The sequence below is a fragment of the Trachemys scripta genome, chromosome 1 (genome assembly GCF_013100865.1).
Source record: "Trachemys scripta elegans isolate TJP31775 chromosome 1, CAS_Tse_1.0, whole genome shotgun sequence".
Taxonomy (NCBI): domain Eukaryota; kingdom Metazoa; phylum Chordata; order Testudines; family Emydidae; genus Trachemys; species Trachemys scripta.
Genome location: NC_048298.1, coordinates 301,299,152 through 301,317,005, shown reverse-complemented (window position 1 = coordinate 301,317,005; position 17,854 = coordinate 301,299,152). Strand labels below are relative to the sequence as shown.

At 40.0% G+C, this 17,854-nt stretch overlaps 1 protein-coding gene across 2 annotated transcripts in view; it reads right to left on the bottom strand.

Moving 5' to 3' along the window:
- Window positions 1-2,461: 2,461 nt before the first annotated feature.
- SLC46A3 (solute carrier family 46 member 3) overlaps window positions 2,462-17,854 on the bottom strand; it is a 19,738-nt gene continuing 4,345 nt past the window's right edge. The window contains exons 3-6 of one of the 2 annotated variants that reach the window (XM_034758691.1): window positions 7,514-8,387; window positions 6,979-7,062; window positions 4,670-4,826; window positions 2,462-3,073 (exon numbers count right to left, since the gene is read on the bottom strand). In XM_034758691.1, coding sequence (XP_034614582.1) covers window positions 2,986-3,073; window positions 4,670-4,826; window positions 6,979-7,062; window positions 7,514-8,387 — 1,203 coding nt within the window. In that variant the 3' untranslated portion in view covers window positions 2,462-2,985. The remainder of the gene's footprint in view (window positions 3,074-4,669; window positions 4,827-6,978; window positions 7,063-7,513; window positions 8,388-17,854) is intronic. The other variant, XM_034758692.1, reaches the window with a different exon arrangement.

Here is a 17,854-nt window from a genome sequence, read left to right as displayed (position 1 = left end):
TCCATGGGTTTTTTTAAAAAAACAGGGAGAGGAGGGAAAGGCAGAGTTGTACATTATATAATGCAATTGCCTGCTTGATTTGTGCATAAAGGTATCCTAGTGCAAGACCAAGGAGCACTAGAATTCCAGTTCTAGTGCTAACTTGCTCTGTGACCCTGGATAAGTCACTTTACCTCTCTATTTCCTCATCTCATAACCAGGGATGATAATATCTGCCTGAGAGGTTGAGAATTAATTACTTAAATAATTGTAAAGTGCCTTGAAGATGAAAAGTGCTATGTAAGTTCTAATTACAATTAGAGTGCATTCAATGCAAAACAATTAGATGTGTGGGTCAGATTTAGCCACTTCATCAAGGTTATAAAAGAAATAAAAAGATCCACAGAAGAGAAAGATCTTATGGCCTTTCAAGAGAGGAGCTCTTAAAGATGCTACAATGATTTAAGTGGAGCTATGATGTAGATAAATGAATGATATATATACCTTGGCCCATGACAGGAGGAAAAAAGGACAATGAAATTAAAAGGCAGTAGATTTAGAACTGATTAAAAAAACACCTTTTACACAATCTGGCTTATGCACATACTTAAGTTTACATAATGCAAGTAATATTTGAAGTCAGTAAGACTACTCAGTGCATAAAATGCATGTGCTTAAGTCTTTGCAGAATCAGGGCCTCTCTAATTAGTCTATAATATTATTGAAACAAATGATTTAGCAGATTATTAAAAAGGCTTAAACATTTAGGGCCAGACCTTGGGCCCGTTGAAATCAATGGCAAAACTCCCAGTTACTTAAATGGACCAGGATCTGCCTCTTAGAATACATCTGCAGTTAAAATAACTAATAAAAAAGTCCCTTATACTTCACAGCATAGACTAGTCACTAGCTAGGGTCAGGAACAGATATCCCTTCTCACTGTGGTCACTGTCACATGCAGGACAGGGAGTGGATAGACTATAAGTCTGTTCTGGCACAACAGTTTCTATGTAAAATTAATAACTCATGAGTGAGACTGTGTCCATGTCCATCGAGGACTGTAGGAATACGACTAGAGATTAGAGTGTAAATTGAACGCAACCGGCAGAAGTCATCACAATATTGCAGCTGGTTGATGTGTATGAAATGAGTTAGCCTCAACCTAGTTCCAACTGGCTAAATGTCCATATCACAGATCCCACCAATGGAATGAGCACAGCTAGCTGCCATGAGAAGGAATGCATTGGAAAGAGTCCATGCTGGCTTCTCATTGCCACCGGTTATTCTCATTATAATATTAGAGGGAAAACCCATCTTGAGAACAAAGTTACAGGTGAGTTCCACACTTGCAAATGTTTCACATATAAATTAAATCTGCAGAAAAATGGTTTAATTTACAGTATATGCCAGAATTTTCCCCAGTTTGTTTGCCTTTTGGAAAAGAACACATATAGTTTGCTCATTTTAGACTGTCCTGCAGGCCCCACAGTAACATAAAAGTCCTTTGAGATGCACACTATAGGCCAGATCCTGAGCTGGTGCAAACTGGCAAGCTCCATTGGCTTCAAAAGAACTACAGAGATTTATACAAGCTGATGATCAGGCAAATTATCATTGTCACACAAGTTTAGATGACACAGCTGCATCATATGCCTCACTTTAATTTTTTTAATCACTTGATAGCCCTAATGTTATCACGATTAATCACGCTCTTAAACGATACAAGAATACCATTTATTTCAATATTTTTGGATGTTTTCTACATTTTCAAATATATTGATTTCAATTACAACACAGAACACAAAGTGTACAGTGCTCACTTTATATTTATTTTTTATTACAAATATTTGCACTGTAAAAAAAAGGAATAGTATTTTTCAATTCACCTAATACAAGTACTGTAGTGCAATCTCTTTATCATGAAAGTTGAACTTACAAATGTAGAATTATATACCAAAAAAACCTGCACTCAAAAACAAAACAATGTAAAACTTTAGAGCCTATAATTCCAGCATGGAAGCATGTCCTCTGGAATGATGGTTGACGCGTGAAGGGACATATGAATTTTTAGCGCATCTGGCCCATAAATATCTAGCAACGCCAGTTACAACAGTGCATGCGAATGCCCGTTCTCACTTTCAGGTGACACTGTAATTAAGAAGTGGGAAGCATTATCTCCCATAAATGTAAACAAACTTGTTTCTCTTAGCGATTGGCTGAACAAGAAGTAGGACTGAGTGGACTTGTAGGCTCTAAAGTTTTACATTGTTTTGATTTTGAGTGCAGTTAAGTAACAAAAAAAACCTACATTTGTAAGTTGCACTTTCATGATAAAGAGATTGCACTACAGTACTTGTATGAGGTGAATTGTCTTTTATCATTTTTACGTTTCAAATATTTGTAATAAAAACAATATAAAGTGAGCACTGTACACTTTGTATTTTGTGTTGTAATTGAAATCAGTATTTTTGAAAATGCAGAAAAACATCCAAAAATATTTAATAAATTTCAATTGGTATTCTATTGTTTAACAATGCAATTAATTACAATTAATTCTTTTAGTTAATCGCGTGAGTTAACTGTAACTAATCAACAGCCCTACTTTAAATCATTTTCAAACTTGAGAGACAACAAAATACGGCTCTCACTTATTTTCTCTTAATTCTGAAAGAGACATTATTTGTAAATCCAAGAGCACAGGATGTAAAAAAATAAGTAATTCTAAATTCTTATTCATAAATACATAATATCAATCATTTTTGCTATACTTTAAAAACTGATAAAGACCCGCCACTCTCACCTTATTTGCATAGTTAAGAATAAGGATTAAACTCATTCTAGCATAAAATAGGAAGACTGGAAATGCTAGCAGTTTTATGGTAATTGTTGCAGAGCTACTGTCCAGATTTCATCTACAACTGTCACACTCTCTCCCCTATCAGTGTGTATGTAACAGGCTGTGCCATGCACATCAGACTAGAAAACCAAGGTAAGTAAATTCTTTGTTCAGCTGTCAATACTCTCTTCACTGGATACTTCTTCATATGCAGGTGATGCCAAGTCCTCTTCATGCCAACTGGTGCACATAAGCCAGCTGGAAGAGAGAGATAAGACACAGAGACATTTTTAGCAAGATAGTAATGTACAGTATGCTGAATCAGCACCAACAACACACCCAATGGCTTTCTGCACAGAAAGGTCCAGGCGGCTTAATAAATAAAGCAATGATAATACTTGCCCTATGTAACATGAGTTAGACAATCTCATTTCGGTTCTCTGTGAAAAGCACTAAACCAGCATGCCTGATTTAGCACAAATTGGAACAAACTACAGTTTCTGCTCTGAGATAATACCATTACCATGGTTTCTCAGGGTTAGAGTGAGGCTATTCTAAGGGCAGTATACCACAGATAAGGCATTAATCTGGAGTGGAGAGGGAAGACAGGACCTTCAGACATAACTATCATGCTATTCTATAGTCCTGGATCCAAGATGAATTAATTTATTGGTATGTGTCTATGACCCTTTGTACAGAAAACACTGCCTTTTTGAAAGGAGCTTTCCCTGTTATGCCGGAAATTATAGATTAAGTTATATCTCTCTATAACTAAGGTACTCATATGGCCCCCAATAACAGAGTATCTGAGCACCTCAATATCTTTATGTTCTAAAATACTCTCCACTTCCAGGATGAGACCCTTTATCTTCCAACTCCATTAAACCTATTGGGTCAGAATCACTGATATATTACTCCAGTTTAAAGCCAGGATAATTCAATGGAATGAGAGTGGCATAAAGCTGGAGTGAGTAGTAGTGAATCAGTTCCAAGGTTTTGAAATGTTGAGAGGCACTCAAGTCTGACGTGTTCTTCATGTCTCACTATCCTGATCTTAAAACTCAGCTAGTCCAGAAAAAAGGCATTTGAGATGAAGTTTAGGCATGAGGTGAAAAGGTACAAGACTTCAGGAAGGATAACACTATCCCTCTTAATAAATATTTAACTTTCTATGAATCTAAGAGTATACGTGAACTGGGAGAATAGCTCTTTTTGTCAATTCCATTCCTGTTTCAAAGTCTCAGATGCATAGTTTACATTAGAGAGAATGCAAGTGAATTTAGATATCATGAACACCAAGAAAAGGTGTAATTGGTCCTGAATATTACCGAAATACAGCTGGGTCAGTGTGGGTAAATATTACATAAGTTTGTCCTTCCCCAGCTTTTCTGATATGCATGGAGATTTATTCACAGAGGGCTTGATCTCATGCTCAGTGAAGTAAATGTCAATATCAAAGATCCTATTGATTTTAATGCTGCAGGATCAAGGCGAAGGGGCCTGGATGGAAACGCTCCCATTGACTTCAGTGGTCTTTGGATCAGGCCCATAACTCCCATTGGCGAGACTAGACAACAAAACTGAGCTCTCTGCTTTCATACACCTTGATTACCCTCATTTTGTGCCAAATTTTCCCCTCAGATGCACACACTCAAACAGAGCTCTCACTCACACCAATGGAAGCCACACACATGCATCCAGGGGTAGAATTTAGCCCCACATTAGGAAACTCAAGTTGATGTAAATATGGAGCCAACAGGTGAAAGGCAACATTTATCCACTAAACCACCCAGCTTCATTTCATACTTAAATATATTTCTACTCTAGTAAAAAACCCTTATGATATATACTTACCACATGACGCCCAGGGGAATTATACAAAGACCAGCTGATAAGAGGAAACTAAAGCCTGGAAACCAAGCTACAGTGGCTGCATAGAGACTATTAAAAACTGCGAGTGAAATGGCACTAGTCATAACTTCCAAGCAGGCAATGCAAGCAAACACAGCACCTGTTAAAATAAAAATATCTGGATAACAATACAGTGTTCTGCAAGTATTGAAATGAAAGTCATTCACTTTGGTCAGAGAAGAGGATTAATAAAAAAATACAAAAGATCCACTACAGTTACAATTCCACATCGTACAATTTCTGTACAGCATCACTGCTAGAATGCTTTACCGGCAGACCACCTTCACAATTATTCTTGTTAAGTGATAAGAGCGTGTTGCCAGTGGAGATTATCTTTACTACCAATCTGCCCATGTATCTCCTTTCTTAAATCTTTTCAGTAACACCCACTGTTCTTCCAAATCAAACAACTCATTCTCACTTGCAAAGTTCTGTGCAACTCCATCTACTATCTCTTCCCTTTTCCTGCTCTCCTCTTCTACTTTTTCTCTATGTCCATCTTTTCCACACTTTGTTGTTTCTTTCATGCTACTCCTTATATGCTGAACAGCTTCCAGCTAATGTTCAACAAGGGTCTAATCCAACAAAGCAAGTGCTTTGCTGGATCAAGACTTCAGTGCCTCTATCCTCTTCCTCCATTTCCAGAAATAAAAAATTCTACATTGCCTCAGTCTGCACTTTTTTATTATTATACTCCATCCGGATTACCGCATTTAGACTGTATAGTCTTTAGGAAAGAACATCTTCTTTTGGCATGCTTGCCCATGGCACAGCATTACATATGCTCATGGTGCTATATAGATAAAGTAACTATAATAATTAAGCATAAAGAGGTCACAAATTCACATATTCATAGTTTCCAAGGCCAGAAGGGACCATTGTGATTAACTAGTCTGACCTCCTGTATAACAAAGGCCATAGAACTTCCACAAATAATTCCTAGGGCAGATCTTTTAGAAAAACATCCAATCTTGATTTAAAAATTGCCAATGATGGAGAAGCCACCATGACCCTTGGTAAATTATTCCAATAGTTAATCACAAACAATGTTAAAAATTATGCTTTATTTCTGGTCTGAATTTGTCTAGCTTCAACTTCCAGCCACTGGATTCTGTTATACCTTTCTCTGTTAGATTGAAGAGCCCCCATTATTAAATATTTGTTCCCCATGTAGATCCAAATAGATAGTAATCAAGTCACCCCTTAATCTTCTCTTTGTTATGCTAAACAGAATGAGCTCTTTGAGTAAATCACTATAAGGCAAACTGTCTCCTGCATCAAGCCACTCAACTATAGGCAATCCTAAAGAATGATATTTCCACATTTGTAGTTTCTTGGCAATGTGAATGATTACAGACCAGTACAGATAAAAACATCTTTGTTTTGCTAAATATATTATAAATATGAATAGCTCAAGAGAACTCTTTTGCAATAAATGAGCTGGCACTTTCACAAAGTATCAGTTTGGCTACTCAAAAGTCTGTGAGAGCATTCGGAGCTAGAGGTGCCAAAATATGGTACATACATACTTCAAACAATAAGCCATTCTTTACCAGCTTTAAATTAAACATCAGTGAAAAGATTGCAGAATAACAGGCTTCATTTCTGCACAACACTATACAAAGTGTTTTTAGTTTTAAATCTAAACATCCGTGGTTTTATATAGGTAAGAATTAATGTTATGTCCTTTGGGAAATTTACTATAGCCATGAGGCAGTGGTGCACAACTCAGTATCAGAGTCCTTAATTGTTTCTTTTCACCCTTTCAAGTGTTTCAAAGGTTGACCATCCACCCTTTGCCATTCGAAATATAATTTGTAATGGCTAACTAAACATGAGATGTATTTCTTTCTCTCAATGTGAAAACTTGCCAAATGTTAAAAGCACTTGTCAAGTCACAACCGTATAACAGAGCTTTACTTTTAACTTCACTTCCAGTTTTCAGGGGATCACTATTTTTAACCAAAATGCCAACCAATCTTTTAGGGTTTTTTCCCCAACGGAGAAATTTTGGCCAGGTGTTAATATCTAATCTTGTTTACATTAACTTGGAAACAAAAGTCACAAGGATTTTACTGAAATAAAACAGAGTGATAATATATAGAACCTGAAATTTAAGAAATTACTTTAAAAAGCTAGTACAAGCAAAAAAATGGAACCCCTTCACACAAATATGTTCTAAACCTTTTATAATTTAGAGCCTATTTATTTTAAGATGCCTGGTAAATGTTTCTTTAATATATTCAACTCACCTTGTTCACTAGCCAGAACCACTTTTGACAACATGGACCGTAGAACTGGAATGGGCATAAAACATAGAAGAGAGGGCACTCTCACTGAAAAACAATACAATTAGTCATGAGTCACTCAAATAACACACTTTAGAATTTAAAAGTGAACTGCAATTTTTTTTAAATGACCTAACTGCATTTTATGTACTGAAGGCTCCAAATAGTAAAAGCGATAGAAAATTCAAACCATAACTATTATTGTATTGTGACATAATTATCTTAAATTATCTTAGCACAGAAAAAGTCATAAACCCAGTATATATACACATGATATTAAAAACAGAAAGCCATAAGGAAGTGCTTTCATTCACTTGTCACACTTTTCATTTTTGAATTTACATTTAAAATCCAATATGAACTTGATTGAACATTACTTTTTTTGTTGTTGTTTTTAAAATATCTGTAGGTTCTTTTAAGGGATTAGCTGGCTTAATTATATAGAATATAACAATTTTCACATATTTCATTAATCTAAAGGGCCTGCTTTTGAACTAACCTAAAAACATGAGCAGTGTAGTTTTGGCAAAGGCAGCCATGACCATTCCTCCAATGTAAGAAAATATCCCAATGAAGACAATATAGATGTCCCTGAGACAACGTGAAAACAAGTATATTCCTAAAAAACTGGTCAGAGAAACAGAAGTGAATGCAGCTGCTCCATATCCTATGTAGAGTTCATTCCAGCAGAGAGGTTCATCTAGTTCATACAACGTAAAAAGAGAACTCCCACCTATCCAAGTAAAAAAATACATCATGAATGTAAAAAGCAATACAATGATTAAAGTTCGTTTTTTACAAGTGGAAGTTTTAAAAAGCATGTACACTCCAGAAAATGTTTCTTTAAGGCCTTCAGTACAAGACACTGATGCATGCTGCTGGAATTCAGGTACACGTACTGTATCCTCCAGCCAAAATGTAATATAGAAAATATTAATAACGTGAAGTAGAGAAGCAACCACAAATGTCCATGGAAAGCCTAATCCTCTTATGAAGTAGCCGGAAGTCAGTCCTGCTACTCCAGATACAAGTCCAAAAATCAAATCAACCACAGCTATACGTATTGTTTTCTGCTTCTCTTCATTACATAGGTCAGCTATAAAGGCAAAGGCTCCTCCGAGGAAAGTTGCAATGCTTCCAAACAGTGAACCAAAAAATGCAACTGCAAACAAAATAGAGAGGGGCAGGGAGAAATATGATAATGCACCAAGGAAAGCATTTGATATAAAAGCTCCCACTGAAGGCAGAACTAAAGATTTTTTGCGTCCATGACGATCCCCATCAGCTACAAGGACAATGGCAACCAAAATGCTGGGAACTGCGCCAGTTAAGTCCAACTGCATGAGAAAAAGAGAGGCCTTTTCTTGGACTTCCTGCAAAGGGAACAAAAAAATAATATGAAGCAGTTACCTATCCAAAAAATTCTACTGCTGTAACCTTTGTCCTCCCTCTCCCTTCCCTCAATATTGTCACTCTTTCTTGTTGTATTTTAACTTACGACATGATCCTGAACACACTCATTCAGGGAAGTAGTACTTACTTGATGAGTAGTCGCAATGGAGTCAACAAGACTACTGTAGTGAGCACGCATTTGTAAGTTCAGGCCCCTATGCTGTGAGCCCTTCAGCGAAGGGGCATTGGTCTGCTTCTGCTCTTACTGAAGTCGGTGATAAAACTACTACTACTACTACTTCTTTATGGCCAGATGCTGGTTCCCACTCACAGGAAGCAGCACCTTACTCCACATATAATCATATTGAAACATGCAATTTAATGCAGATAAGGTGGATCAGAATCTGGCCCTGAATGGGATTATTACAGAGCCCATGATATTTTACTTATCTGTAAAGTGTCATGCATATTGATAGTGCTACATCAATAAATAATAATGCACACAAAGGAAATACAGTAGAACCTCAGAGTTACCAACACCTCAGGAATGGAGGTTGTTCATAACTCTGAAATGTTCATAACTCTGAACAAAATGTTATGGTTGTTCTTTCAAAAGTTGACAACTGAACATTGACTTAATACAGTTTGAAACTTTACTATGTAGAAGAAAAATGCAGCTTTTAACCCTTTTACTTTAAATTAAACAAGCACAGAAACAGTTTCCTTACCTTGTCAAATCTTTTTATTAAACTTTCCCTTTATTTTTTAGTAGTTTATGTTTAACAAAGTACTGTACTGTATTTGCTTCTTTTTTAATTTTATTTTGTTTCTGCTGCTGCCTGATTGCATACTTCCAGTTCCAAATGAGATCTATGATTGACTGGTCAGTTCGTAACTCTGAGGTTCTAGTGTATTGCATAAAAACTAACCGTACTGACACATCTATACGTAATATTATCACATCCCATGATGTGAGAAGCAAGACACGAGAAGTAATTATTCCACTCTACTCCACACTGATAAGGCCTCAGTTGAAGTACTGTGTCCAGGTCTGGGCACCACATTTCAGGAAAGATGTGGACAAATGAGAGAAACTCCAGAGGAGAGCAACAAAAATGATTAAAGGTCTATAAAACATGACCTATAAGGAAAGGCTGAAAAAGCTGGACTTGTTTAGTTTGGAGAAGAGAAGACTGAGGGGGGACATGATAATAGTTTTCTGGTACACATAGGCATGGGAACAAGGGTGCTGCAGCACCCCCAGCCCATGCCCAGGGCTCTGCTCCTGGCCCCACCCGGGGTCCCAGCTTCCGGCCCTGCACCCAGGAACTTTGTTCCCAGCCCCAGCTCCCAGCCCCCTTACCCCGTCCATGTCCCCCCTCTCAGAACCCCGGCTCTGGGAGGTTGTGCCCCCCACACACGACAGGTGTAAGGGGGGCATGAGGTAAAAAGTTTGGGGACCACTGCTTTACCGTTTCCTTAGCTGGCTTCCAGCACCCCCACTACAAAAAGTGTTCCAGCGCCACTGCCAGTACATAAAAGGTTGTTACAAGTAGGAGGGTGAAAAATTGTTCTCCCTTGGGCTGGTCTACACTGGGGGGGGTGATCGATCCAAGATACGCAACTTCAGCTATGCGAATAGCGTAGCTGAAGTCGAAGTATCTTGGATCGAATTACCTGAGGTCCACACGGCGTGGGATCGACGGCCGCGGCTCCCCCATTGACTGTGCTACTGCCACTCGCTCTGGTGGAGTTCCGGAGTCGACGGTGAGCGTGTTCGGGGATCGATATATCGCGTCTTAATGAGACGCAATATATCGATCCCGGATAAATCGATTGCTACCCACCGATACGGCAGGTAGTGAAGATGTACCCTTAACCTCTGAGGATAGTACATGAAGCAATGGGCTTAAATTGTAGCAAGGATGGTTACATTTGGACATTAGGAAAAACTTCCTGTCATGGTGGTTAAGCACTGGAACAAATTGCCTAGGGAGGCTGTAGAATCTCAGTCATTGGAGGTTTTTAAGAACAGGTTAGACCAACACCTGTCAGGAATGGTCTAGTTATGATATAGTCCTGCCTTGAGTGCAGGGCACTGGACTAGATGATCTACTGAAATCCTTTACAGTCCTACACTTCTATGATTCTATGACCATCAACAAGTCTGTGAAGTCTTCCTGCAGAGTGGCAGTGTGAAGTACCTGGATAATTTACCTAACAGGTGCAAATACATTTAAAACCATTGGAAAGGAGTTCTCAGGCTCAGAAAGTCTCAGAATCACTAACCTCTAGTAAGAGAGGTATCAGGCTGTGCGTGTATTCCTGTAAGATACAGTAGCTGCATTATAGCAATAAATAGATGCAAGAGTGGAGGAAGAACTTCTGAGTTCTTTTTATTCAATTTAATAAAAAAGTTTAAAAATAAAGCACACTTGATGGACATAAATTAATGGCACGTTTGTGACTAATGGTAGTAAGTGAAAAGAATTAAAGAAAAAAGTTAAAGAAAAAACAGTAACAATATAAATCAAAGTTGATTTGATGATTATTTTGCACTTGACGCTGGTTGCTAGCAAATTCAGATCTTGGTTTGTGTTTAGTTACACGGGCAATACCAAAGGGCAATCACTCCAGCAGCTGAAAAGGAAGTAACTCGATCAGCCTAGAGAGCAGCGGTAGGAAGGAAAGTGGTTCTCTGTGCACAAATCCCCATGTCATGCTATCAAACAGAACCAAAACTAATGTAAAAGGATTAAAGTCACTCTGAAAGTTCACTTGGAGCTTCCAAGATATCATGAAGTGGTGGTGCTGGACTTTGTTTACTTGCAGGGTGGGAAGGAGGCATAGCTCTCCACGCCCACCCAGGGTATTCTGAGATCCTGAAGAAAATTGAGTAGATCTTGAGGCAACCATGGAGGGCTCAGACCTTCACATGAAGAGCAAGCCCCCTTACACTCTTGTCTCCCTTACCCCATGCCCTTATGGCAGCACGGCTGCCTCAGAAGTCATATTATCATGGCCTTCCTGCCTGCACTAATGCCTGGGAATCTGACAGCCTGAATCTGGAACCAGGTTAAAATGGAGGATGATCCTTTGGTCCCTAACAACTCCCCCTGATAGGTTTTGGGCCAGATAAGTGGAGTTTTTTTCTGCTTTTATCCAGTTTCTATTTGCGAACAGGGACCAAGATATGGCGTAGCAGTGTTTCTCAAATGTGGCCACTGTGGGTGCATGCGGCCACCCAGGGTTTTTCTTGCAGCCACAGCCTCCTAGACAGTGATTGGCGAGGGGGGGAGAGGGAGGGAGAAGAATTCACCCCTTCCCCGTGGCCACCAGTAGGGATTGGGCCTCGCCCCCCTCTGTAGCCAGAAACACCAGAAGAGCAGTTAGCCAGTCTGAGTTCCCCCCTTTCCCAGGAACAGTGGGGTTCAGGCTTCCGGCTTCAGCCTTGGGACGTTGGGCAGCAGGCTCCGGCCATGGGGCTTCAGGTTCCGGCCGCAGGGCTTCGGGCTCCATCCATCGATCGCGGGGCTTCGGCCCCCCGCTCACACTCTCCTTCATTGCCCATGGCTCCCACTGCCTCCCCTAGCCCTCCATTGCCCCCAGCCCCCACTGCTTCCCTACCCAGCTCTCCATTCACAGCTTAATTTGTTCCCCGGCTTGCCAAGGTTGAGTAAGTCTGCTATAAAAAGCGATATTAACAAACCTACAAATATCAGTTTTCACAGGAGCAGACTTACTAGCTAGCAAGTCAAAAAAAAAAAAAAACAGCAACCAAAAAAACAAAAGAAACAACAACAAAAAAAGAAAAGGACGTGCAAAGCACCTTATTTTGTTTCTATTCTGTTTAGGTCCAGTAAAGAACTGTACATTATTTTTATTATTGAGTCTGAAAACTCCCCTACATAAATAAATTACAATGATTTGGACATGGATATGTGCATATTTATTTGTTTTTCCTAAAGTTACTTAAGTATTTTAGGAAAAACTGTCAGAGCAGCCACCAAAAAATTTCTTGTGAGAACCCCTGGCCTAGACAGTGAGAAAGGAAGCAACTTGATCAACACAAAAAGAGGGAAGGGCCCTGTCTACAGAGTGCACTGGTGCAAAGGAAAGACAAGCATCATGAATGGAGAGTAGTGTTAGGAAAGGAAGTAATTTATCCTAGAGAGAGAGAGAGAGGGGGGGGGGGGGGGGGGGGGGGAGCATGAGAAGGGAAACTACTTGCTCTGCTGCGACAGCAGCAATGGGAAGGGAAGCAATAGCCTGCAGACAAATGGGCATAACGAACAAAGCAGAGGCATCTTGTGAGACGAGGATTAACTGCAGTTGTGAAGACAGCGAAAAAATTGATTCATGGGTAGCACTTTTTGTACAGTTAAGCAGCAAACAGAACCTTAGGATGTTCCATGTTATATGCAATGTTTCTTTACTAAAGCTGGCACTCCAATACTACAGCTGGCACACCACAGTGATGAGCATCATAGAAATGCCAATACATTGGTAATAAAACTCTACTTTACCATATTGTCCCACCCCATCCCACACAGGAATGCTCAGGGTACTGAATAACCCATACAATAAAACAGTCTAAAACTCATACAGATATGATAGCTAAAAACCCAACACCCTTAATAACATTAAACAAGAAGAGAAAAATGGCATATGTGTGTGTGTGTTTTGGAGGAGAAAGTCCAACACACGCAAAAAAGGAGGCGAGATGCTCAACTCCTGTAAATCACCCATCTCCATTAATTTCACTGGAATTACCCTGGCTTGCACCATCTGATCTAGTTCAAGGACGGGGGAGGGGGACATATGCCACATTTAGAATGTATGAACACTATCAATGAACAGTTCAAGCATTTATAAAGTAAATGAAAATGAACATAAAAAACTATGGGCCAACTCTTCAGCTCGTTCAAACCAACACAACTCCATTGAAATCAATACAGCTACACAGATTTAGAGCAGCAGAGAATCTGGCCCTATTTTCTTAATCTGCAAATCCACTACACTCTAAAATATGATTATACAGAACAAAAAATCCTAGAATACAAAATTAAATGGATGAAAATGAAGAATTCCTTGATTTAAATAAGGATTAAGTTAAGTGAGGAATGTTGTGCCTGAGGCTGAACAATGAGCAGGACAGGACAAATTGATAGCGGCTCGTACAATTAAAGAATGTTACATACTAGCAAAGGATACTGCATGCCCTGTATGATAAATACTGTTTCAATAGAACTCCTCTGAGCACAGTTAAAAGAGATTTTGTTCAATCCAGCAATCAGAAAGCACCAGCTTTCATTCCAGTGAATTCTGAACCTCTTTTTAATTAATTATAAAATGAATGTATTTCCCCAAATCCTATGAGATAATGAATCCAAGTGCCGCAAAGGCCTTATCCATCTTTGACTAAATCTTATATAACTTTACAGACCCCAAATGCTCTCCTATTGTCTTACATTTATTTTCTCATTTTGCCCTGACACTGTTGAGATTGAAAAGCCCCTCCCAACCCTAAAAACAAAGGAACTACACAAGATGAACAGAGAGGACAATTTGTCTCTTCCTGAGAGGCTGATAGAAACAGAATTTAAGGAACACCACAGCAAAATGTAGGGCATCTATGTATAAAAGTCACTAGTATCTTGGACTCCCAGGAAAATCCAGAATACCTGGTGCAAATATAATCTCAGCAAAGTGTCTGGAGTTTATATTTCTCAGCCTACTGTTTTCACCCACTTGCAGATAGAATTCTTTCTCAGTGTGGAATCCTGGCCCCATGAAAGCCAATAGGGATTTTGCCATTTACATCAATGGGGCAAGAATTTCATGCTCCGATGCAATGGTGATGAGTGTGGTGTTAAACACAGGCAGACAGACAAAATCATGATTATTTCAGAGTTTACAGCTACCTGAGGCCTGTAGTGATGAAATAACGGGAACTGGAAATTGGCAGGGCATGGGCAACAGAAAAGTTCTGCAGGACAAGATCCTGCTTACCGGAGACCCATTGCCCTGAACAGAGTTATCCAAACACTGTGAATGTAAAACTAGTTATTTATTATGCATCCTTTATGTCAAATAATTGCAGTGAGCAACTGTGTGAAAAAGTAAATTCACAATGATCTTGTTGCAAGAAGCCATTTGAAATTCAGCTGACTCATGGTTAATAAGCGCTTTTTTCAAGACTTTGCATGTAGTGGGAAAGTTTTATTTTTCGAAGCATGTACGGTCATGTTTTGAAAAAAAGCTTGAATTTCAGGGTTTTCCAGCAAATGTCAACTACAGGAAAAAAAAAAAATCAAACTACGTTTTTGTGAAGTTTAACTACATTTCCAGATCAGAAATCTGCAGCTGGCAGATTTTTTTTTATCATTTATGGGTTTTGTAGTTGCAATAACGAAAACAACATGACAGTATATGGCTATGTCTACACTAGTACTTTTGTCGGTAAAACTTTTGTCATTCAGGGATGTGGAAAAAAAAAAAAAAAAAAGCACACCCCTGTCTGACATAAGTTTCACCAAGAGAAGCGCCGGTGTAGACAGCACCATGTCAGCGGGAAATGCTCCCCCGCCGACATAGATACTGCCACTCGTTGGGGGTGGTTTAATTATGCCAACGGGAGAGCTCTCCCGTCGGCATAGAGCTGCTACACAGAAGACTTTACAGCGGCGCAGCGGCAGCGGTACACCTGTGCCACTGTAAGGTCTGTAGTGTAGACATAGCCTATGCGTGACACTAAGAACCCCTCAATGCCAACTGGCAAAGGGCTCACTGTTCTGTCAGCAACTCCAATCAGGCCTCACAAACTCACTACACCTAACACATTGCTGTCACAGTAGTTATCCATAAAGAATGTTGTGTGAGGTATGAAATGAAAGTCAATGACACGCTGGCCATTAATATCATTGTGAAGTGTATGTATTAATACTATATGAGGAACTGTGTATATGTACTGATAATATGCTTTAAAGTCTGTAACCAAACAAAGGGAGAAAGAAGTTTCTTCCAGGAGGAAAGATAGTTATTACTGTCATAAAACAATGGAAGCTACATTTGCATGTAAAGTCGACAGGAAAGACAGGTTGACGGGGGCAGGAGGGATGTGAACACAATATAGCACCAACGCAGTGGAGAACAAACAGCAGGAATGCTTTCAAAGGTTTACTGGGCTATAACAGGGATGCAAGAACAACTCCCATTATCCATTTCGCTGAGGAACACTCTTAGTGAGGGGGTGATTTGTGAAGGAATAGATCCTAGATTGACTGAAAACCAGCAAGCTCTGCAGAAAGACTTCTGAGGGTGAGAAACTACTTTAGACAAGGGTTGTAGCCTGTTAAGTTTTTATCTCTGGAAAGTGTGTTATAGTTTTGTTTTATTTGTAACCATTTTTGTTCCCCTTAGTCTTTCTCAATACTCATTTGAATCTGTGAATCTCTGTTCTTTGTTAATAAACAATTACAGTGCTGTGTTGCTATAAAGGACCTGATCCTGAGTTGTAACCATCCATCTGTGTAACCACCCAGCTGTGTGTACACTATCTCTTTAGGGGCAGCTTACCTGGTAATTACTGAGGGTGTCCAGCGACAGTGGCTGGACACTAGGGCGGGGGGGAGAGGGAGAGGAATGCTTGTGGGATGAACTGAGATACTTTGCGTGCAAGTTTAAGACTTGGTGTAAGGGCTGGAAAAGTTCTGAGGAGTTTGTTTGGGTGGCTAACTGACCATGAGTGCCAGAGAACTGAAAAACAGTAAATCTGTCTTTTACTAAGGCAGGGGGTAACATGGTGACCTCTGGTTCTGGACACCCTGAGAAAGTATCACAATATACCAAAATTCATCTACCTAAAACACAGCATGCAGTAAGAGCTAATACTGGATGAAAATACCTGTTGTGGGTGATGTACAAAGACAATTAAGAGAAAAAGCCTAGATCCACAAACCCAACTTTTAGGTGCCTTGGAAAAATCATTGGAATTCACAAACCCTGAGCTAAGTGCCTAGGTTCCCTATATAATTTATGAGGAGAGGTAGGCACCTGAGAATAGGATCCATAAAAGCTGGCACATTCTCCTCTTTGTCTAGCCCCATTAATATTTAATTGTTTAATACAAAGTGGACTAGCTTCAGCAAGAGAAACCCACCTCAGAATATTCGGAAGCCCAGTGGTTAGAGCTTTCCCCAGAGAAGTGGAAAACCCCTATTCAAATCCCTTCTCCTCACAAGGCAGAGGGGGTAATTGAAACAGGGTCTCCTGTATCTGGGGTGAGTATCCTAGCCACTGAGCTAAAGGTTATAAAGGGAGGTCTCCTCTTGGCCATTTTGTGAAGAGTTAGGCATGCTTGCTGAATTGGGCCCAGCAGGCAAGCTAGGCAGGGGAACACCTACTTTCACCTAGTTTGAGGACCACACTGCAGCTTAGGCATGAGACAGGTGTCAGGTCACCTACCTGAGGGAGCAATGCACATGCTCAGAGGCACAAACTTTGACAGCTGGGGCACTTTTACAGTGAAAATTTAGGTGCTGAGTGAGATTAGGTGCCTACAGAGTTAGGCTGCAGCTGAGCAGGTGAATTGTGGATCCCAGTAGGACATAAATTCCTTTTAGATCTGGGCCAAAAAAACCTTGATCTAGCCAAAAGCATCCACAGACTTCCACTTCACAAGAACCTCAGGAGACCATGAGTTCTGGTTCAGGTCCAGCTAATAAAAGGTCAAATTGACTTGCAATGGACGCCTCTCTGTCTCTCCAAAAAGAACAGCTATGCAGACAAACATTGCAGCCAGGAGGAGTGGAGAGTTCACGTGTTCTCCTCCTGTGCTCTAAAAGTTATTCCAGGTCAATAGCTAGCTCTCCGGCTGTGTGATGCTGGAAGAGAGGTGAGTAAGGTCTCGGCAGCCCAGCTTCAGGTTTTTTGAGTTTATTTGTGTTCAATTACATGCTGCAGAGCTAGTGTGATCAGTGCCTACTAGCAGCTCTACATCGATTAACAGATTGCGAAAGGTGCCTCCTATCCCCAATCACCAGAAAGCGGCTGGGTCTCTTCCCAATTGCACCTGTGGATCATGCACAGCTGCTTTCTTGCTATTGAATTAAAGCTCCATAGTTTGGGTCAGCCAGGAAGAGCTGTTTATGCTTCTACTGGACTCTGACTCCCATAGGAGGCTTGACAAAGCCCTGGCTGGGATGATTTAGTTGGGGGTTGGTCCTGCTTTGAGCAGGGGGTTGGACCAGATGACCTCCTGAGGTCCCTTCCAACCCTGATATTCTATGATTTGGGAGGTAGAAGCCAAGTAATCAATACTAAAGGGGATTAATGGGAGTCATAAATGGCCTACCTTGGCTAATCTGTCAGCCAAAAATATATATATATATATATATATATATATATATATATAGAGAGAGAGAGAGAGAGAGAGAGAGAGAGAGAG